Source organism: Phytophthora sojae (assembly GCF_000149755.1).
Source record: "Phytophthora sojae unplaced genomic scaffold PHYSOscaffold_3, whole genome shotgun sequence".
In the NCBI taxonomy this organism is placed as follows: Eukaryota; Oomycota; class Peronosporomycetes; order Peronosporales; family Peronosporaceae; genus Phytophthora; species Phytophthora sojae.
The window spans coordinates 2835597-2857583 of NW_009258117.1; the positions used below are offsets into that span (position 1 = coordinate 2835597).

The window sequence follows — 21987 nt, forward strand, 5'->3', positions numbered from 1 at the left end:
GAACGCGCTGCCGCATCACTAAGGGATCATTTGCAACTTTCACGGGTGTCTTCGCCACGTACACGTGCACGCGCTCAATGTGCAGAATGGCGCGACCTTCGCACTGGATGCGGACGAATCGGCCTCGAGACTTCTGCGGCGCCACCCAGTCGATCGGCGGCGCCATCTTGTCCGTGACGCACAGCGAGCTCACACAACTCGCAATGATGTCGTCGCAGTCACGGCCCACTCCAGTCTTCATCGATACGCTGATGTGCAGCGGATACACGCCCGTTGTGTGTCTGCCAGGATTCGCTGCCAGCCCCCTTGCAGCCGCGTACAAGTGGCTCACTTCGTCTCGCAGATAGACTTTGACCGAGTGCACCTCGACGTAGTTGGCGAGGTCGATCTCCCACCACGGCTGGAACTCCTCCTTGGTGTGGGCGGATCGATTGGTGTCCGGGTCCAAAGCGTTCTGCGCCTTCATGCTGCAGACAGTGGACGACTGGCGGACGCGCTTCTTGACTGCGATATCCTGCAGGTTGCTGTCCTCCGTACGGCTCGAGAGCTGCTGATGCCATCGACAGAGGATTGAATCGTGGATCATGCGAGCAACTTCGGCGTCTTTGTCGGGGTCAACGATAGTCGAAGCCGACGGTTCTACCTCATCTAGCCCATAATGGAGTTGTTGCTGTCTTAAGCCTTTGGAGTCCGTAGCATCCGATGGCTGCCCGCTCTCCTCGTACGCCAAGATCTCCTGACAAAATACGCACACGTTGGCTGTCGCGTATAGAGCTGATGCGGCGTTGTGCTTCTTGGAGTCTTGGATGACGCCCCACTTGCGGCGGAGATCGTAGATGCGCTTCATGAGCACCACTCCGGGCAGGCTGGACCGCATGAACCTGCGCTCGCATAACGCACACGGCGCGCGTGTGGGTGCCCACATATTGCCATTCTCGAGCTGTCGTTTAGCTCTGACCGGTTCTGGATTCGACGGCCTCTTTGACGACAGATAGCAAGGCGACGAGGACGGCCGAGGCTTTACTTGTCTAGGGGCTAACTGTCCGTCTTGGACTGAAGCAGTCTGAGGAGGGTCCATCGCCTTCTCGAAGTGCAACAACTTGCCCCCGTAGCTCATCGTCACCCAGCCAGAACTTTGCTGCGTCGCACTGGCTGGGCGTTTGATGAGTTGACCAGAGCTCAATGCTTTCAGCTTTGCTGCGTGTTGGTTCGGCTGGGAGGCAGCGTTTGGTGTCGAAGTGACTATACGACATTCGGTGAGCCCCTTGTTGGAGCAGGTTGCGCTTCGTGTCCCCGGTTGCGGAGTCTTGGTTACGGCGATTTCACTCTCTTCGGTGGCTCTATTTGACTCAGGGTCGTCCAGCTTCGAGTTTGACAGCGCCGCCTCTACATTGGCAGCGATGATTTCTACTAGGAATGGAGACGCGTAGTCGGCTTCGTCTTCTTCGACTGCAGAGTCAACAGCGCGCTCCTCGCCACGAAATACTGGACCCATATCTCGAATAGTGAGGAGTTCTACGCCTACGCTTTTGTCGAGTGCCTGGAAGACCCACGTAGTTCCGAATCGATCACGACAAGCCCCTATTAAGGCCTTCTTTTGGTCGATTGCGTCTGTCAGATGCGCGTGGTGGAGTAACTGGAGTTCGTGAGCACATTGGGAGAAGCTTGAATCCTGGCTCTGCGAGGACCCTGAGGGCAACGGCGGCGTCCGAAGTCGGAGCAAAGCTTCACAAAAGTAAATGGCGATTTCTATCGGTCGATTCGTGTCGTAGGTTTAGTCATATTTTCAACGAACAGAGTACGAACAAAGAGCTTGCTTACCAGGGTTCGCACCCAGCTTGTAGATGTTCATTTCACTTTGGTAGTAGATGGCTGTCCAACGAGCCTCGTAGGCACCAAGATTCCATCCATGTTGCTGCGAAAACCTGCCAGTATGAGAGTGGGTAAATCGTCAAGTATAAAGATGTTGAATGGAGAAGGCAGTACCTGGTTTGCGAGCAATTGGATAGCAAGGAACTCGCCTCGTGAATTAGTGTAAGCGCTCGCCTCGCGCATATGGACCCGATTCGTGATAAACGCTCCACTTTAATTTCTGTAAGGCTCAACTGAGCAAACATTGACGAGAAACACCGTTTGTTGGAGTTAGTGTGTAAAATTCGTGGAAGCAAGGGGGTCTGAACCAACTTACACCCGTTAAATGGGTCGATAGTCGATGGGTCGAGCACAAGCGCGAAAGAGCAGCAGTATTCACCGCCATCGCGTCAAAGAACTTCCAAATTGGCCGCGTCGACGAGTCATTCGGATCAATTTCTTTCGTGACCATCTCTTGTGAATAGGATGCCGCCCAACGGAAAAAGCTTTCGGCACTCTGCCAGGAGATCTCCGCGTGCTGCAGGTTGGGCCAAGCAACTATCGTTAAGGCCTCTCCCTTTTGCCTGACCTGACTTTCGGCGTGTAATGCATGCAATTGTCCCATTGAGCACAGCACGAGCACCAGCTCGACTGGAATGCAAAACGCAAGACACTGCTGCTTCCCGACAAGTCTATCCGATAGTAAATCCAAGTCGCCAAACCCGTAGAAAAGAGGTGGGAAAATGGTGAGGAGGTACGGCAATTGTAGTGTCGGGGCATCGGGTTGTCTTCCCGATTGATATCGTCGAATTGATAGCAGGAGCGGCAAATATTCATCAAAGAGCTCGAGCACGTCCCAAAACGCACCCGGAGACGGAGCGGCAATGGGAAATTCCTTCAGCCTGAGGCGGATCTGCGTGCATCCGCCAAGAACAAGTTAACTTACTGTTGTCACTCGAATGATTCTCTCTCTCTCTCCTCACCTGCATCCGCAGGTCAGCGAATCTGCATGAGTCGAAGTAAAGCTCGCTGATTTGTTTCTGGGAGCGACCGAAAATTGTTAGATAGGACGCTTCTGCATCTCCCTAGTTCTGGAAGGAGGGCTTTGAACAAACCTCTAGTGCCGCTTCTTCCTGAGTGACGAGGTGGAAGCTTGGGAGCCGGCCACTCCACAGTCGCGTATGCATCCACTTCGCCGACAACATGGCACCATGCCACACCATCAAGCGGCTGAACGTATAGCAGACGAAAATACTTGCCCGGGGTCAGACGAGAGCGAGTTCAGGGGTATTTTCGAGCCGAAAGACTGTGTAGTGTGAAGAATAGAATGAATGAGCTATTAGAATGGAGCAAATGAGCTATAGGCAACTCCGACGAAACACTGTGAGTGCTTGTTCTAGCGGGTAAAAGACTTGTATAACTTTGCAAGGTGCGTTTGACGAGAACCGCTTCCAGCAGCCTGTCGAGCTTCTCTTCGAGTCCCGCCACTTGTTCCGTCAACGCTGTGATTTTCTCCAAGCCCGTCGACATGCCAGAATCTTCATTCTCCTGTTCCTCTGGCTCTTCTTGTGAGTTGCTTGGAGTAAAGAGGGCCCTCATCTTCGCCATAAACTCGTGGCGGGCCCCCTCGAGCTTGCGGAGGAACTCGTAGAGCATGTAGCCTTCATTGCAGAACCGATACGTATCGATCACTTCCTGGTCGCTTGATCTCACAAGCTGGGAACATGTTGCGAAGACTCTCGAACGTGAACTTCTTCTTCAGGAACGAGGAATCGTCTCCAGTGCGCTCTACATCGAGCTTCCTCATCGCTACGAGCATCTCCAGCAGGAAGAACGGGTGCACTCTTCCCTCCCAGATCAAATCTTCGCGCGTCAACCCGCGGTTGTCGAACCTGAGCAGCTTGAAGATCTCCAATTGCTCTTTCTCGGCCTCACCTGGCTTGATGAGAGCTGGATGGCCTTAAAGCAGCGCCACGGCAATGCCGTTCTTCCTCCCCATGAACAGTAAGAGAAGATTGGTCCACAGTTTCTTGCTCCTCCACGAGAGGAACATTGTGAGAGCGTCTTCGTGCGCCTCTTTGTTCATGGCTTCGTACGCGGCCATGACGATCGCCAGCATCATGCTGAGCAGCTCGAGACTCACCACCAGCATGTAGACCCAGTAGAAGAGGCTCGAGGCTGAGATCTCGCGAATACTGTCGAAGTCGAACTCGCCGAAGAGCATGTTGACGCACGACTCCATGGATTTCGCGGGAGTGGAGAACTGGAGCACGCGCTTGTCGAAGAGACTGTGGACCATGAAGGAAAAGGCCAGGAAGATGATCATGAAGACGAAGAAGGAGCCGAAGAACCGCCGGAGAGACGTCTCCACGGTGCTCGCGAAGATATTGAGCTGACGGTGGAAGCGCATCTGCCGCAGCACGAAGAAGCCCAGCTGGATAATGGTGACGGCTCCAGCGAACGCCAACGCATTTAGTTCGACGACTGCGCGGTCAATGGACTCAAGAAGTTCCTTGAAGAGCCTGGAGTTTATCTTGCGAGTCGGCTGCATCTGCTATCCACGACAACTCGGTATCGAAATTCATGGTCAGCGCTTGGATCAAGAGCGCGAAGAACACGGGGATGGCTCCGAATTCAACGATAAACATGACTAGAGAAAATGCCGCAGACACAGCGTGTTGTACGAAGCTTGGCGTTGGCTTGTTGGCTTGCCGCGCTAACTCCTTTTCTGGGCGCTCCAGGAAGAACATGCAGACCCCGCCGACGAGGAAGACGATGACAAGCACGTAAAGTTTCGTCACGTCTTGCTCGCGGGATCGAGTCTGTGGACGCCTTGAGTTGCATGACTCCGGTGTCGAGGAAGCTTGAAGTGAGGCGCGTGACCGAAAACGCGTCGCCCTCGGCGTTGTACGTGGCCACGGAGACTCGTAGCTCTTTGCTATGATAATTCACCCACGACCCGCTCTCCTTCTGCGTCATGATCACTTCGGTGGCCTCCGAAACATTGAGACTGATGTCCAAGAACTCGGACCAACTTGGCGACTCACTGTTGCTAACGGAAGGCCTCCGCGGAGTCGCAAGGCTCGAGAGTCTTTGGCGTCATCTCCAGCATCGCGCCGCCCAGCACTTGGTTCGCGTATCCGATTCGGCCGTGCTCATACTCTGGTAAGAGGGCCCCAGTGTGGTCGGTGGTGGTGAAGACGGTGGGGATGAACGTGTCCGTGAGCCAGTCGTACACGTCGTCCACACTGTGGATCTCGTAGAACTGGACGGTCGAGTCTTGTTTGAACTGGGTACCCAGAGCAGGAGCCAACAGATTCGTCAAAGCATTTGACTGGGTGAACATCTGCAATGTCGGCTTTTCGGAGCCGATAAGCGTGCGCAGAAGTGAATAGTCAGGAGCAACCGGAATGTAGCGCACAGGAGTAGGATCTGGTCGAAGAAGAGGCCGGAAAACGCGTCTTGGAGCGAAAAAGCGCTGGTTCACCGTTCGTACTCGCAGCGTCCTTGTCTAGTGTAGCGGTGCTGCCCTCCTTAATCTCATCAGCAGCTTCCATCTTGTCCGGTAGATAGTGTCTGATCTGGACCAAGCTCCGCAGTCATGACGTCACACAAACGGATCTCGATCTCCGCGTCTTGCTCGGAAGCAGGGAGAACCTCCGTTACCGAGCAGTCTTTGCAGTCGCCTTTCTTGTTGAAAAATGAAACCCACAGCAGCAAGAGGTTTCACAGACCACGGCAAGTTTCGCAACGGAGTGCTCGCGTCAAAAGATACTTGATGGTGTGTCAAAATATAAACACATGGCGCATGAATTTTCTGAGCTACTTGTAACCTCAAGATGAAACTATAACGGTCGCCTCATACGTTCTACCTAATACACGATAAACTTACGTAAAACTCAACGACTCGACCGGCTAAAGAATAATGCTCAAGCTTCGTTGTTGAGGTCTGGTGTTTTAGTCTGAACGTATGCGTCAGGTTCACCGAGACCAGGCGGACTATCACGTACTCTGCAACATCTGAAAAAATAAACTGATTCGCCCATTGAATTCAGCTCCTATGCGCCTTGGAGATCCGTGTCATTACGCGATTTATATGCGACGCTAGCCGAACTCCTTGTATCGGTTCACAGATTTGCAAGGAACTGGCTACGAGTGGTGGGCGAAGATATTCCAACAACTAAAGTTCTCTAATAGAGAACTACCGTCAAAGAGATATGTACCGAGGGCGAAGGAAAATGAATTCAAGAGGGCTACGACTTAGGCAGCGATTCGGAAGGACTATCTGATCAAGGAACTGCTGACATCCTTTGCGGTCTACCATAGGAGGAACGTGGAGCGTCTGGGGCATACGAGTGGCCACTTCGCTTGGCCAGAGCCCAGCAACACCGACTCGGAAGGGAGCACAAATACGACATCCCAAGAGCTCGCTCAAAGAAACGCCATCTGGGAAGGGGAAGTCTACGCGCGACTGATGCTGCCTGTGCTCAAGAAGACCAGGGTGGTGATGATCGTTCCGCCAACCGCGTGATGCGATCTGTTTCGAGATGCCGAAATCTCACGTGAGGATATTTCAGGCATCGATTCTGTATCTCCACGAGGGCCCCCTCCTTGAATTCGCGCAGAGTTCAGCAACCGATACAAGTGAAGCGACCAAACTCCACGCCAAACGGAATAGCAACAGCGATAGAGCATCACGACGAAGTGGCAGCCCGGCTTGCCTGTGTCTCTAAAAATCGAACACTATCTTGCAAACTACACGAGTGTACCTGGTTTGTAGGTTTCTTCTGTCAAGTCACACTCATAGTTGAGTAAATTAACGCCCCATCAGTTTCTTTTAACACGAAACCTGTGCCGTGTTGCCGTGTTGCATTTAGTGGTCTGTGCAACCTCTTGCTACCGTGGCTTCATTTCTCAAGTAGAGAAGAAGTGGCAAGCAAGCAGAGGCTGGTGCGACCCCGTAATGCAGGTGCTCCATGCTTCAGAAGGCGCGAGTCTTGAGGTCCCTCCGTGCGAAGTCATGGTTGATCGAACCGAGGATGTCGGTGAGGTCAACGGTGCCGCAACAGCAGAGTTCCGCGTCCGACGTACAAAAAGACAAGACAAAGGCTGTCGACGAGACCAAGAGCGACGACGCTGTTCGGCCAGGCCAGACCCTAGATGAGTTTCGAATGCCGGCCCGTGACGTGTTCTTTGGACTCGTGTTCGACCAGATCCTGCTCGTTGGCTGGCTCACCGACACTCTCATCCCTACCGTCTTCACTACCTCCGACCACACTGGAGCCCCCTTACCCGAGTATGAGCACGGACGAATCGGATAACATGATGCTGGCGGTCGTCATGGACGCGTACGGAGCCATGAACAAGGAGGGGGAGAAGGGGCTTCTCAGCAAACTCCTCGTCGAGAGGATTAAACACTTGTGGATCAATCTGTACCTAGAATTTACCGGAACCAAGCGCGCGAAGGACACCCGGCCCGCGTTAAGCCTAGTGACAACGAGAAAGAACCAGTGGAGTGGTTCGTGCTGACGCTGTAAATGCTGGCCCCGAGTCGGAGCCCTAGGTCCGTTCAACACTGCTACACTGTAGTCGATCCACCCACCAACATTGAAAGTTACTGCTCGGAAGTCCTTGTGGTTCATGCCCGGCAGGTCCATCCTCCATTCTGCGGCAAAGCTGCAACTGGGAATGCAACGGACTTCACGTTGAGTTCAACTGAGACCTCGTGCAGAGGAGTGGCGGCAGCGGCGCCTGACCCGACCACTGCCCGGTTGCGTTGTGACTTGGTGGCTCAGGACTCACTTCCTTATTTGCTAAGTATGAGCGGTGCGTTGGTGGAGCTCGGTCTGCACGCGGTCTTCGTGGGGGCCTTGTTGGCATATTTCAATGTGCTGCAGTTCGGCCTCCCGGTCCTAGCCGCGTTAGTCGTTGCAGCCTCCGTCGCCATGTTCGCTGGGTTTTGCTACGCTGCGAGGCTGCATACGACGTCGCTCGTGCTGGTCCCATTCATCGCCATCAGGTTGCAGCTCAAGCTCGCGTCGCTGTTTGCTGCCTACGCCTCCAGAGGATTCAAGCCCACCTTCCCGGAGTGGACTCTCGCCTACGAGCTCACAACTTTCATGATGCGGTACATGTTTGAGGAGTACGGTCACACCATTGTGGACGACAACACACACTTGATGCGTGAGCCATTCGCGATGCACGGGCGGTTGATCCTCCACTCGAACTACCGCCAACACAAGACGGTTCCCGAGAAGCTGGTCGCTAACGGCATGGAGCATATGTGGCTACGTGACACCGAGACGAAGGATCAGCGCATCGTTGTCATTCACTATCATGGCGGGGGCTACTGCATCTCGGATCCGCTGCAAGATGTCGAGCTTGCCAACCAGACCCACTCGGTGTTGAAGCGGATCCTCAAGGACCAGCACAATCTTGAAGTGTCAGTCGATGTATTGCTCGCCAACAACCGGAAGGCGCCGGAGTTCCTGTACCCAACAGCTTTGAACGACTGCTTCGACATGTACAAGTACGTCTTGAAGCACGAGAACATCGCGCCGGGCCACGTCGTGCTCAGCGGTGACAGTGCAGGCGGCAAAATATGCATGACGAACTGTATACGACTACGCAAGGAGAACCCGGAGCTCCAGCCGGCAGCCGCGCTGTGCTACTCGCCCATGGTGGATTTCAGCGAGACGACAAGGCTCCGTACTGCATTCTCGTGACCAATTTCGCCGACCGATGCATCGCGACGTACCTGAGTAGCGTTTCGGACCCGGAGAAGCGTCGGCAGGCGTCGGCTATTAACCAGAATCTACGAGGCCTGCCACCAATCTTTCTGCAGTGGGGAGAGCTAGAGCGGTTCTACGAGCAGGGCATGAGGTTCAAGGCCAAGGCTGAAGCGGAAGGTGCGACGAACATGGAGTTTGACGTCCTGCAGAACATGGTGCACGACCCGGTGATGTTCCCGACGGCGGTGAGTCCTGCCGCGGAGAAGGGCATCTGGAACGGCTGTGTCTTTGCGGCCAAACACCTGGCCAACGCGCTTCGATCGGTAAGCTTCGACCCGGAACCAGAGCCTCGACACTAAAAGCACGGATGCAGGGCTTCAGTACAGTGCGACAATACGCGTGAAGTCACCACGACGCGTGCCGGAGTAGCAGTTCTCAAAGCACAGGTTGATAAGTAAATCTTGTAGTAAGTTACATGTACACTTTGCAGCCCGCATCCGTTAGCGATTTACACTGTCGTTGAATTCACAAGTTGTGAATTTTCACCAGTTGTGAATCACAACTGGTGAAAGCTTGTTCGTCAAGAAGCGCCAGGAGGTCAGCAACAAACTCATAAACAAGTTGAAATCAGGCTTCACTGCAGAGGAGGAGGAAACGGACGCCACGGTGGCTTTGGCTGCACGAATGGCACGACTCGAGGAGAAACTTGACAAACTCCTCGGCAACCGCGACTAATACGTGAATGGTCTACACGAAAGACGAAAACAGATCAAGCACGCGCAGAGCTCCCCCTAAAACTATCGGGCATCGAGTTGCATTTCTGTAGGGAAGTAGAGGTATATTGCGGAGCGGGTACCCAAAAGCCACTAGTTAGGTTGGGACTTTATCTGCGGTTAGCGCTCGGATCTCTTTGTGCGTCGCATTCATCTCTTCCATCAGCCTGTGGAGGTTCTGTTGGAGCTCTGCAAGCCGCGACGCTTTCGACAGGACCTTTTTCTTCTGGCCTTGCTTCGTCACGGCTTCGTTGAGCTCGAACCCCTCTTTGAGGAACTTGAACGTCTCGATCATCTCCTCCGCTGTGATCTCGGCATTCGGGAAGAGCTGGCGCAGAACCGCTGGAGTGAGCTTGGTAGTGCGCGTGAGTGACGAGTTCTGCTGGACCTTTGTCTGGAGCACGGTCAGCAACAGTGGCGGTCGGAACTTGCCGTACGCGATCACGTCGTTGTGCTCGAGTTTGTAGATATCCATCTTCATCGCGTCGAAGTCGTCCACAGCCTGCTTGTTGTCTTCACTCGGTCTGGTTCGAGCTGGGTGTTTGAGGGGTAACCTCTTCCTTTTCAGCACAAACTGAATCAGATAATGGTGAATTTTGGAGATTCTGGACGCGAGCATCACGTTGATCTCTCCCTGGTAGCCGTCCTTGCTCATGCCCTTGTAGGTCCCCATCACTATGGCCAGCATCATGTTGAGGAGAATAAGGCTCACGATGATCATGTAGCCCCAGTAGAACCACCCGGAGCCGCGGATGTTGTAAATGGTGCTGAACTCGAATGTCCCGAAGATCATGTTCATGCAGGACTCGCGCGACAATGCGGCGGTGGAGAACTCGCTAACGCGGTCGCCGAACAGGAGGTTCCCCATGAAGGAGAAGGTGATGAAGATGATGATGAAGACGAGAAAGAAGTCGCGGAATTGACGCAGCGAATTGCCAACCGTGCGAGCGAACACGTTGAGCTGCGGGTGGAAACTCAGCTGGCGGATGGTGTAGAGTCCGAGTTGCAGCACTGCGATAGCTCCGACGATGCTGAGTGCGTTCGTCCAGGCTTCTACCTGATCCAGGGCTTGGATGACTGCGATCGTGTCGCTCTCCTTTTGGTCGAGCGTTTTGCCGTAGACCTCCGGAAGTCTCAGCAGCTTTTTGTCGAAATCCAACGAAATCGTCACCGTCCAGAGAGTGGCAAAGGCAGGAAGCGCCCCAAACTTGAGGACGAATTCACCGATAAGGCGTAAAACCTGGCGGGTCTTGTTCATCTTCATACGTCGGCTTGACATCTCGCTATCATCGGGTGTGACCTGCTCCGTCTCAGCATCATTAGAGGAATCGGCAATCAGAGGAGGTCTTGCGCTCTCCAAATACCGTAGAACTGCCCCGAAAAAAAATGTAGGCGATCACTACGGGGATAATCGTTGTCCAGGTACGACCTCGGTAGTCGGGTATGGCGCTTGTACTTGACTCGACAGTGATGAGTCCTGTCCGGAGGAAATTTATCTTCAGTCGCGTGACGGTGAACACCGCTGTACGTAACAACAGTGATAGCAAGTTGCTCGGAATGGTAGTTCACCCACGTGCCGTTCTCCCTCAAAGCGTCAATTACACCTCTCGCCTCCTCCTCGTCCAGGTTTATCTCCAGAAACGTCGACGTCTTCCCGGAGTTGTCGACGTACGTGCACATCGGGTACAGCTGCAGTAGAACGAATTCCGAGTCGCAAGACTTGAACTCCCTCGGCGTCATATCCAGGATAACGCCTCCAAGCACGCGGTTGGCTAAATCCAAGTGTCCACGGTGGAAGTCTGGTAGCCCGTCCCCGGTGTGGTCGGTCGTCACGAACACCGTGGGGATGAAGGTATCGCTGAGCCAGTTGTAGACGTCGTCGACGCTGTTGATCTCGTTGAACTGGACCGTCGTATCATGTATGGAGATGATGCTACTGTCGGGCGCTAGAGTCGTGGCCACTGTCATCGATTGAATATACATCTTCTCGTTGGGAGTTCCCGAGTTAAGTAGCACGGCGAAGATGACGCAGAAGCCGACGGTGGTGAACAACCGAAAGAGCGCAACCCCGAGCACGTAGTAGTCGAACTCGAGCGCAGCGATGGCGTCTTCCACGAGCATCTCCAGCTTGCTGTCGTCCGCTTCGACGGGTTTGTCCTTCAGACTCACCGCGCCGTTCGAGTCACGCTTGGGCTTTTGGTCCATGATGGCAAGCCAACGCCGGCGTCTCGTTGCCTTCTGCAGCTCTGCATTAAGATTGCCGACGGCCGCCTCGACAATGACAGTGGCAGCGTTGGTATTGGTAGTATTGATATCAGTCTGTTGGTCACTCGCGTCGTCTGCAATCACCACGCTGCATGTTTCCGCGGCTGGTGGTTCCTCCATTATCACCGGTACGCCGTCGAGCTTACTACCAGAAGAAGGAGGTCGGTTGGTGCTGTACTGCTTGTAGGACGCTTGAACACTTTCAACTAAAGTTGATAAATGATCTGCATCCGTCCACAGACCCATCGATCTCTCACCTAGCGGTGCCCTATCGCATTTCCATTTCAAAACGGACGGACGACATCGTTTATCTTTGTATGGCTATCATGAGACCGTGGTAAACTAACTATAGCTGTCTCCTGTCTGGGACTGCACCTGTCAATTCTCCTAGCTGGTCTCAGTCCCATGCACGGTTCTCTGCATGGGCGACTAAACAATTCGATTGCCACGAATAACATCATACTGGGATTGTGCATTGACAAAAGATTGAGAGCGAAGTAACTGGGGTCTCGCATCTTCTTGGAGTCAGTTGCTACACAATCCTGTGGCCACGACGCTATCTTGCATGAGGTTGGAAAACTAGCAGTAAGTGGACGTTTAGAAGCAGATTTTTTTTAATAAAAAGAATTATCCGATATGCCATGCATACGATAAGCGAGCAAGTTGACGATATGTCAGTTACTGCGGACTGCAGCTCGAAGCCCAGTTACCTCGGTGATGATACATAAGTCGTCTTCCGGTGTAAACTGTTTGCTACCGTTGCTTCTTCCGCAAGCACCCATGCCACATCGGTTCGTGCAGCTCTTTCAAAAAATCATATTGAGCGGTAGTTCCTCTGTGTCCAAGGAGGCGGTGAAAAAAATAGCAGCGTTGAGCATTGCTATAAAACAATGGCTTGGTTTATCTACATAGCGGGTGTCTTTGTCACTTAAATCGATCTCACGTAATTTTACATCTTTGCCTCCACTTCGTGGTTCATACAATTGGGTCATGTGCAGGCTGAATTATCGTCCCCACCTTTGCGTTCTGGAGAGAAAACATAATCACTGAAGTGGCGAGCAGAAAGTCGTTGGCGATACTACACCGACTTCGGCACGGATATTTATCAAGTGTGCTGGCGCTCGGATAGTAACCCAATTGAATGTAAGAAGTATGGGTACTATTGAGTTTTGTATCCCTGAAGTGCTAGATGCAGAAAAGGTATTGCTAATGAAGTATGCAGACGAGTCATCGAGGGCTAGCATGCTACCCAGTCGCTGTCTGGGACAGTACTGCTTCCAGCAACATGTCGAGCTTATGCTCGAGCCCCGCCACTTGAAATCTCAGCGCAGCGGTTTCTTCTTGGAGTTTGCACATTGCGGACGAGTTAACGTGGGCATCTGCAATCTCATTCGAGTAGGCCTTTGCCTGCTGCGCCTCAGTAGAAGCATCAACCTTTTCACCCTGCCGCGTCTCCACAGTAGGCACAGCGTTGGGTTCTGGCTTGGAGCTTGGGGCATCTTGCTGAGCAGGAGGGTCGACACGTTCTCCACTGCTAGTCTCTGCTTGCAAACTTCGCTTCGGTATGTGGCGCCTTGTGACTGCTTTGTAAAGAATGAGTCCTTCGTGGAGAAATTTAAATGTTGCTCGCATCTCCGCATCACTGATCTCAGCCGCCGGAAGCATCTCTCTCAGTATCGCCGGCGTCAGTGGAACTGTGCACACAGCTGAGGGATCCCCACTTTTCGTCTTTGCCGTCTCGCACAATAACTTCCATTTATCTGGAACGATCCTCGAAAGGAGCAACGGACGGATTTTCCCGTATAGCACAACATCATTGTGTTCAAGCTTGCGTAGGTCGATTTCGTATCTGTCGAAATCGGCACAACCCTTTTTGTCGTCTTCACTTGGCCTCGTTAGAGACGGGTGCTTTGGACCGAGAGGTGTTACCATGTTACGAGGTATCCATGAGATCCGAGTTGTGAGTAGGACGCTGATTTCTCCTTTAACGCCGTCGTTACTCATGGCCTCGTATGTACTCGTCACGATCGCCAGCATCATGTTAAGGAGAACGATGGTTAGAACCAGCATGTACCCCCAATAAAAGAAGCCCGAGCCACGGATATCACTGATGCATCTGTAATCAAACTCGCCGAAGAGCATGTTGATGTAGGTCTGCATTGCGTACAATCCAGTGGAAAACTGCCGCACTCGATGGTCGAAAAGAACATTTCCCGCGAACGAAAATGTTAGGAAAATAATCATGAAGACGACGAAAAAGCTGACGAATTGATGGAGAGCGCTACCGATTGTACGAGCAAACACGTTCAGTTGAGGGTGAAAGCGCAACTGGCGGATCACGTATAACCCGAGTTGCCCAACGGCAAGCGCGCCAAGAATGCTAAGTGCCTCCATCCAACGAGCGCTTGCATCAAACTCCGCAATTGCAGCCTCGAGAGCATCGATGCGTTCTTGTATACTTTGCACCGTACTATCTGCCAGTGCTTCGACGGTAGAGCTGAAATCTGTGGTCGTAACCTTTACCCATGGTATGATAAATCCAGGAATCGCCCCAAACTTGATGATAAACGGGAAGCTATCAAGAAAATAATCGCAAAAGCTCTCACCGTGCTCTGCAGGGGATGCCGTTCCTACTATTCTCTCCAATATCCACAAGCCCTAACAAACACCAGACCGAGTGTTCCCATGGTACATAGCAAAACCCATCGGCGGGTACCTCGAAAGTCTGGGACTGAAGTAATAGACGCCTTAAGCTCAAGGGCTTCGGGGCCTGACTCCGCAAAGCTCACGTCGAGTTTGGTTACAGTGAAACCACCACTTCCCGTATCACCCTCGGCGTTATAGGTGACAACTTTAACCCCCAACTGCAGTGTGTCAAAATTCACCCAGGTGCCGCTTGTCGTGAGATCTGCAACTAGCTGAGCGCCGCCGCTACGCGGCGGTAAGTTTAGGTTAGTCGTAGTAGTGAGGGCCGCCCACCTCCACTTCGCTCTGGTGGGCTGTTTTCCAGTCAAATGTCATCAATTTGGATTGTATGCACGTAAGAAGGTGTTTGTATGTTGGGAGTACTCTTAGTATGGTTAAAAGTGGCTGGTATCAGCTTCATCACGTCAGTGTTACTATAAGTAGATGCACTTGCAAGATAATATATTTTCTATCGCACGGTACTGTGTTGTAAACCATGTCCAACATCGTCGCAGGTATTCAACCCAAACTACAAAGTATCTCCATTAGAACAGCTCGTGTTTAGTGTGCTCTCATAAGTCTGTATAGGTGTTCTTTTACCAAGTGTATCACTCTGCCATGGTTTCTGTTAGTTGGTCCAAGAGTATAGCCTTTACATTCTGTATCAAGGCTATAAGCCTAAATAACAATTCACGCTTCGCAATGCCTCTCCTTTTCTTATTAAAACATCGTGTACATATACATATCGGGATCGTTTCGGCATTTATATGATCCATAAATGTATTCAACTTCTGGCTGCGATAATGTGCAAAATCATCAAAACTTATTTTTATTTAAGTATTAGTCTAAGCGGAGTACATAAGCACATTAGCGCACCACCTGCACCACAGCCGCTAAGACATTGAAAGTAACAACTTTGCATTTCGTATCTATGAAGTACACGTTGCACTATGCAAGTTCCGTTTCCAGCGTTTAGCATACAGGTAGAGCGCGTCCAAGGTTATCTATCATAGAACTCCAGCTCATTGAATGTCAGCGTCTACTATTCAGATCTCATTATACTACATACCAACACATAACATAAGCTATCGATGCATGAACCACTTTTAGCCTTTAGCCTGTATCCCGATCTCCAATGCTATACAGAGAACGGAAGGGAGTTCAGGTTCAGCATGGCGCGGTAGGAAGAATAAATACCAGCGTAGTGTAAGTAACCTAAATACACCTTATTCACACACACATGAACCCCTTTTAGCAATAGCAGATACTTCGAAGGATGTTTATCACGTTGAGAACCAAGTACGCGGTAGTTGTAATTAATTTGCCCCTGTAGTTTTACTATAGTGAAATAAGCTCGGTTCCTTGTTAATACTCAACCACCTTCAGCTCACCTTGCGCTACATGTACTCGCACTGCTACCACTTACAACGTTGCTGCTATCACTTACTACGTGCTCCTATCACTTTCTGCGTGCTGCTATCGCTAACTATACGTGCATGCCGCTCACTACGTGCTGCTAGCGCTTAACTATGCGCTCTTATCGCTGACTACGTGCTGCTATGGCTAACTATACGTGCATGCCGCTGACTGCGTGCTGCTACAACTAACTATGCGCTGCTATGGCTTACAATGTGTTTATATGAACCAACCTAGCTACCTTACCATTATACTAAGTAGTAGGGCAGGCCCAGCTACCTATCGCTATGGTTTAACGCGGTGATCCGAACGGGGGTGATCTTATCGCCCCCGTTCCGCTCGCCTCATCGGCTCGCTGAACTACTCGCAGTGTTATTAGTTAATAGTATTGGGCAGGCCCTGCGGTCCCGCTAGATGGTACGCTCAGGTTGTTTGCGCCATCACTGGGAGCTGCAAATCGAACTTAGTGGGAATCGTACTTAGCGAATAAGCGTGATCTACTCTCGGACGGACAGCGACACTCTGATCGATTCTTAGGATTACTTCAGAGGCTTCCGAGCTAGTCAAGCCAATGGGAAGGTAAGTGCTCGAAACTTGTGCACCCCCGTCAAAATCCGTGCAATTCGGGTAGACATCCACGTACGACTTGGATTCGGGACAATCGGTAAAGGATCGGGGTTTCATTTTGAGAAGCACACCGCCCAGCACTTGGTTGAAGAGGCCAATTCGACCGCGTTGACCTTCCGGGAAAAGACCTCCGCTCTGATCGGTCGTGACGAATACAGTCGGAATCAGCGTATCTGTCAGCCACGCGTAGATATCGTCAACGGTACCGATATCCCGAAACTGGATGTTAGCTCCGCATTGGGCATAACTTCCCTTCTCAGGTGCCAAAGCTTCGTCACAGCATTTGCTTGGTTGAACATTTTGTGAGTTGGCGTTCCACCAGCTAACAGGAGGCCAACGAATACACAAAAGTATATCGATGCTAATAACCTCAAGATTGCTCCCGCCAAAACCTGCATGTCCAGACGGACCGATAGGATCGCGTCCTCGAATGCCATCGAGAGTGGGAAGCGACCCCCTTCGTCATCGACCTGTGTCGAGTCCTGTTGATGGCCTTTGACTTGCTTCTCTTCCACTCCAGCTTCCTTTGGGGCGATCGAGTTTGCTTTGAGTTTGAACTTGTTGCGGTTGACTTCCCCCGGAGACGAAAGCTGAAGTCCGAGATCAAATTTTGGTCCTACCCAAAATTTAAGTGCACACAGAGCACACATCACATCACTTCGAGCAGCTCCGCCGCCACGATGAACGCCATGGTGAGCACTGCCCCCTCTCGCTATATGCTCAGCCAGCCCACTCATTGCTCCTCTCTGTCTGTGCTCATTTTTCCCGCCGTCCGCCGCCGGTAGAAAATCTTCCGGCGGTTCCCGTCGCAGCACTCGGACTTCATCCACGACATGAGCTTCGACTTCTACGGCAAGCGGTTGGCCACGTGCAGCTCGGACCGCAAGATCAAGATCTGGGAGGAGCACGGCCAGGAGTGGCGCCTCGAGTACGAGTGGAACGCGCACCAGGCCAGCGTCTGGAAGGTCGAGTGGGCGCACCCGGAGTTCGGCCAGATCCTGGCCTCGTGCTCCTTCGACCGCACGGTCTCCGTCTGGGAGGACCAGGGCATGTACCTCAACGGCAGCAGCAGCAGCAGCAGCGCCTCCGCGGACGCGGCCAGCAGCGCGGCGGCCAATGGGGCGGCAGCAGCCACCGGGCCGGGCACTAAAGAGGGCTGGCGCAACCAGGCGCAGCTCGTGGACGCCCGCGACTCGGTGCACGACGTCAAGTTCGCCCCCAGACACTTGGGCCTGCGTCTCGTACGTCCGGGCCATTGATTTGTGGGGGTCAGCAGAGCCTAGAGTGACTGACTTGTGGGTGTTTCGATGCTTGATGTTGCCAGGCCACGGCGTCGGAGGACGGATTCGTGCGCATGTACGAGGCCATCGACGTGATGAACCTGTCGCACTGGCCGCTGCAGGAGGAGTTCCTGGCCGACAAGGACGGCGCCACGTGTGTGTCGTGGAACAAGTCGCGCTTCGACGTGCCAATGATCGTCGTGGGCGGCAACAGCGACGTGGCCAAGGTCTGGGGCTACAACAACTCGTACCGCCGGTGGCAGGTCGTGGCGGAGCTCGTGGGCCACACGGACGCGATCCACGACGTGTGTTGGGCGCCCAACATGGGGCGCTCGTCGCATCTGCTGGCCACGGCGAGTAAGGACCGCACGGTGCGCATTTGGAGACTCACGATCCAGGAAGACGATCACTTGCAGGCTGATGTGGAGGAGGTGGCGCGCAAGCACCACCACGACTCGGAGGTCTGGCGCGTCGAGTGGAACGTCACTGGCACGATGCTGGCGTCCTCGGGTGACGATGGTACAGTGCGCATGTGGAAGAGCGACTTTGAAGGCAACTGGGCCTGTGTGAATACTATCTGCGGAGACCTCGGCCCTGCCGCGGCGCCACCCCCGATGGACTTGCGAACAAGTTAATAAAGGGGAGCCAAAGGCTGGTGGTGAAGTTGAAACGAATAATGGATGCGAGTATTTTTTGATAGGATCGGGACTACGGGTGTGCTCTCCTCTACAGGGCCTGTACGCGACTCTGCCACTGCTGCAGCGCTGCAGGACCTCTTTCCTGAGCTCCAAGGAAGTCGTTGAGTGCGTCGCGGTAGTCGGCGATACTAGCTTGTCCTACTGGTGTGTACCTCACGCTCTGCGTTGCCTGCTTCCAGATCAGCTCGAAGTCTTCGTCGGACACGCCGTGGCCGATCTGCTGGAACAACCCCTTCAGGTACTTTTGGTCTCTGGGCTCTGCGAACTCGGCGTTTGTTACTCCACTTGAAGCAAACTCCTCCGGATACAGCAGTGCCTGCGCGTTGACATCGTCTCCATAGTTCTGTCCGTCTGCGATCGACCTTCGTGCTGGTGCTGGAATATCGCTGCGGATGGTCGGCACGCCAAACAGTCGAGCGTCTGCAGTAGCGTTCCGCCACCCGTGATTTACTGCACGGCCAAGGTCCGGATCAGGTTGCTGCTCTTCAGGCGAGTACTCGCCTTGGATGCACTGCCAAGCGGAGTCGCTATCCTGCGTCGTAATACCGAAGACGTGATTGCTGGGCACGTTGTCAGTATCGGCTGCACCTAAGTGTCGAGGCTTGCCGAGGTGATCGTAGAGCGTTCTCCGATCTTCAAGGTGCTGAGGTGCGACGGCAGGTGGGATGACGCTCTCGTTCATCTCCGGGTTTAAGATGACAGCCACCTCGCCTCCTTCACGACCGGTACTTCCAGCAGGTTTCACGCCAAATCGATGCTTCGCCGGGTTGATGTTTGCTGATTCCCACCGATAGTTGCGGTTCTTTTGCTCTCCGGGGGCGACAGATCCGTGCGATCGCCTGTAGAGCGCTTCGTCCTCCCGACTGTTTAGCAGACGAGCTGACGTCGACGGATACAGCAGCTCCTTGGCCGACTCGCAAAAGGTCCCGCTCATGCCGAACGCGAACTCGGGTCTCTGCATGTGTGCCGGGAGTTTGTGGCCTCGCGAGAAAGTTTTACCCAGAGGCTCTCGCTTGTGACTGGCGTAGTTGGCCTCCAGCTTGGCGAGGTTGATCCGCTGGTACTCTGTCGTAGGACCACTCACGAGCATCTCCGGCACGTGCTCGCTGCCAGTGGTGACCACGCCGTACTTGGTCATGGGGTCAATCTTCTTGAGGTCATTGATCAGTCCCGGGTGCGCGATGCGGGAGCCTGGCTCGGAGAAGTACGACTTGCGGAAGCGCCGAACCTCCTCGGGTGTGCCTGGGCGCTGCTGGAACGTCAGGCAGTGCGCCGTCGTGTCTCGCTGGGGCTCCGGCTCCGTTCCAGCTGCCTGAACACGAAAACTAGTCAGACAAGGCTATTGCTAGGATGGATCGAGGACAGCAGCGTACCCGCGGCGTGTTGTAGCGGTTCATCCTGGCGAGCTGGAGGGTGGAGGGAGCACTTGGCTTTCGCTGGGGTGGATGAAGCTGCGTGCGCTCTGCGCTGTCGGTTGATTTGAGTCGGAAATACACTCGCCACAATAGGGCAAGTGCATTGACACAAGTCCATCACGTCCTTTCGTCGCATCTATTTCCATCTAGACATCTCGTCATATTTGGCGTGCCGTCCACCAGAAACCCATCATCCAGCATAACCCGATCTTGAAGGGACGCAATGCAATAGTCCAGCATGGCACGTCGAGCAGCTTCAGCTGCTGACGAAGACCGGCGATTCCGACGCCTCGCGGCTCAGTTGGGCGTCTCGAGGCACGTGTTGGGGACTGAAGATGCAGCAGAGGGTGCTGGTGTCAACAATAACGGCGGCGGGCCGACCCCAGAGCGTCAACCGCCAGCGCAACATGAGGCTGCAGACGACGAGCACCAGGTGCAAGAGGAGATCGAGCTACAGAGGTCGCACGATGGTGAAGAAAACGAAGAAGAGGAGGAGGATGAAGAAGAGGATGCAGGAGAGCTCTCCCTCACGCTACCGTCGGATTCAGCCAGCGAGGGTTTGTCCAGCGACCTGTCGCTACCTCACTCGTTCGGCCACTATGACCAGATCCCGACGGGGCAGAGCATCTCGCAATTCGACGATCACTTGACTAGGATGTCGCCAGGCCGATTGCCGACAGGGAGGGCGAACAGGTTGCATCAAATGCCACAGGGAACGTCTGCCAGGGGGACGAGCACTGCGTCGTCCACATCTGATGGCAGCGAGGCGGTGATGAAGAAGTTCTACGAGATTCAGGTCGGCAAGATTCGAGCGCAGCTGGCATTGAGTGTGCAGGCGCAAAGGGAGTTGGAGAAGACGCTGCAAGAGGAACGCACGAGCTGGCAGGAGAAGACTGCTGAATTGCAGGTAGGCTTAAGAGCTAGCTCAGATCATTGCTTCACGGTGACAGCTCGAGACTTTTGGCACACTGGTGTGAGCGAGAGAGAAATTGATCATGAATGGTGTAGAACAAACTTGCTGATGAGCGGAGTCGGTTTGACAAGGAGCTCGCGCAAGTTCGAGCAGATTTGCAGGACGCACAAGCGCGGCTTAAGATGGAGAAAACACACTTTGCCACGCTCCAGATATCCGACGCCTTGGCGGAGCAGGTTTGCCAGCATCACGTTTCGTGGCTAGTGTCGCTGTCCTCGAGCTAACTGCTGTGTATGGTGTACTAATAGCTATCTCGACAAAATGAGGAAGATCTGTCCATTCGCGAGTATCTCCAGTTGTCCATCCACTCGAAAGTGCGAAGGCTGGAGACCGAACTGGAGCAGTATCGACAGGAGATGGAAAACCTGCGAAGAAGCAGCAGCGCGGACAAAGCTGCAGCCGCCGGTGCAGCGAACGAAGTCGCGCAGGTGCAGCGGATCGCCGAGGCTAAAGAGAGACGACTACAGCACGAGCTCGAACTATCCGAAGCAACCCGACAGGAGCTCGAGAACCAAATCAAGACTCTTGTCAGCCAAGTTGATGCGATGAAGGAGGAGCAGCGACGCAATGAGGAAATTTTCAGTGACCAACGAGGGTTGCAGAGGGAATCGGAGCGACTAAAGCGAGACTTGCAGGTTCTGCAACGCGAACGCGACGACCTCAAGTCCCGGTTTGAAGAGATCTCGGCCAGCAGCAGTGATCTTCATCAGAAGATTGGACTGCTGACAGCGGACAAGGCGTTTCTACAGAATGCCAAGACGCAGCTCGAGGAGCAAGTCGCAAAGTTCCAGACGTCACAACACGAGATGCAGGCAAAATTGAGCTCGCTGCAGGTAAAGCACGACGGCAACCTCAGCCAGAATGTGCAGCTACAGAACGAGACGCGACTGCACTTCGAGAAGAAGCTCGACGACGAAATGACAAAGTTCATGGAGCTGTCCATGCGCGAGATCGAGCGGATCCGCAACGACGGGCAAGTCGTGTATGAGCGAGAGAATCGTTTGCTGAAAGAAGCGCGTGACGATGCCCTGAAACACGTGGAAGTGCTACAAGCAAGACTGGACAGCGTTCAGTCTGCGCTTGACGATAAGGTAAGTGCGTTTTAGGCATCTTAGAACTGTTTGGTAAGTTAGTGCTAACTTCACTATCGTGCGGTGGTCAGGTCCTCGAATCGACTAGGATGGAGAGTGCACATACAACAGCCCTTGCTACTGCGCGCAACGAGCTTAAGATGAGGCATTTCGAGGTAAACCACGTTGGATGCTTCGCTTTC

General features: G+C 53.4%; 8 protein-coding genes across 8 annotated transcripts; 3 read left to right on the forward strand and 5 right to left on the reverse strand.

Moving 5' to 3' along the window:
• Positions 1-74: 74 nt before the first annotated feature.
• On the reverse strand, positions 75-925 carry PHYSODRAFT_496217 (hypothetical protein; the record flags this gene model as incomplete). The annotated part of the gene is made up of 3 exons (XM_009524540.1): positions 75-133; positions 199-603; positions 742-925. The coding sequence occupies 3 exons, from the start codon at positions 923-925 to the stop codon at positions 75-77; spliced, it is 648 nt and encodes a 215-aa protein (XP_009522835.1).
• A 2886-nt stretch (positions 926-3811) lies between these two features.
• PHYSODRAFT_298372 (hypothetical protein) lies at positions 3812-4402 on the reverse strand (the record flags this gene model as incomplete). The annotated part of the gene is made up of 1 exon (XM_009524541.1): positions 3812-4402. One exon carries the CDS (start codon positions 4400-4402, stop codon positions 3812-3814), a length of 591 nt encoding a protein of 196 aa, XP_009522836.1.
• Positions 4403-4903: 501 nt separating this feature from the next.
• Positions 4904-5408, reverse strand: PHYSODRAFT_246053 (hypothetical protein; the record flags this gene model as incomplete). Its single annotated transcript, XM_009524542.1, has 2 exons — positions 4904-5283; positions 5348-5408. The coding sequence occupies 2 exons, from the start codon at positions 5406-5408 to the stop codon at positions 4904-4906; spliced, it is 441 nt and encodes a 146-aa protein (XP_009522837.1).
• A 2262-nt stretch (positions 5409-7670) lies between these two features.
• Positions 7671-8941, forward strand: PHYSODRAFT_245874 (hypothetical protein; the record flags this gene model as incomplete). Its single annotated transcript, XM_009524543.1, has 2 exons — positions 7671-8417; positions 8543-8941. The coding sequence occupies 2 exons, from the start codon at positions 7671-7673 to the stop codon at positions 8939-8941; spliced, it is 1146 nt and encodes a 381-aa protein (XP_009522838.1).
• Positions 8942-9956: 1015 nt separating this feature from the next.
• PHYSODRAFT_456382 (hypothetical protein) lies at positions 9957-16573 on the reverse strand (the record flags this gene model as incomplete). Its single annotated transcript, XM_009524544.1, has 3 exons — positions 9957-10655; positions 14323-14538; positions 16265-16573. Coding segments are annotated over 3 exons (1224 nt in total), but the record flags the coding sequence as incomplete, so codon positions are not given.
• A 455-nt stretch (positions 16574-17028) lies between these two features.
• Positions 17029-18263, forward strand: PHYSODRAFT_350501 (hypothetical protein; the record flags this gene model as incomplete). The annotated part of the gene is made up of 3 exons (XM_009524545.1): positions 17029-17040; positions 17134-17589; positions 17673-18263. 3 exons carry the CDS (start codon positions 17029-17031, stop codon positions 18261-18263), a joined length of 1059 nt encoding a protein of 352 aa, XP_009522840.1.
• A 91-nt stretch (positions 18264-18354) lies between these two features.
• On the reverse strand, positions 18355-19416 carry PHYSODRAFT_496653 (hypothetical protein; the record flags this gene model as incomplete). Its single annotated transcript, XM_009524546.1, has 1 exon — positions 18355-19416. One exon carries the CDS (start codon positions 19414-19416, stop codon positions 18355-18357), a length of 1062 nt encoding a protein of 353 aa, XP_009522841.1.
• A 1097-nt stretch (positions 19417-20513) lies between these two features.
• On the forward strand, positions 20514-21820 carry PHYSODRAFT_491812 (hypothetical protein; the record flags this gene model as incomplete). The annotated part of the gene is made up of 3 exons (XM_009524547.1): positions 20514-20648; positions 20750-20890; positions 21059-21820. 3 exons carry the CDS (start codon positions 20514-20516, stop codon positions 21818-21820), a joined length of 1038 nt encoding a protein of 345 aa, XP_009522842.1.
• Positions 21821-21987: the final 167 nt, after the last annotated feature.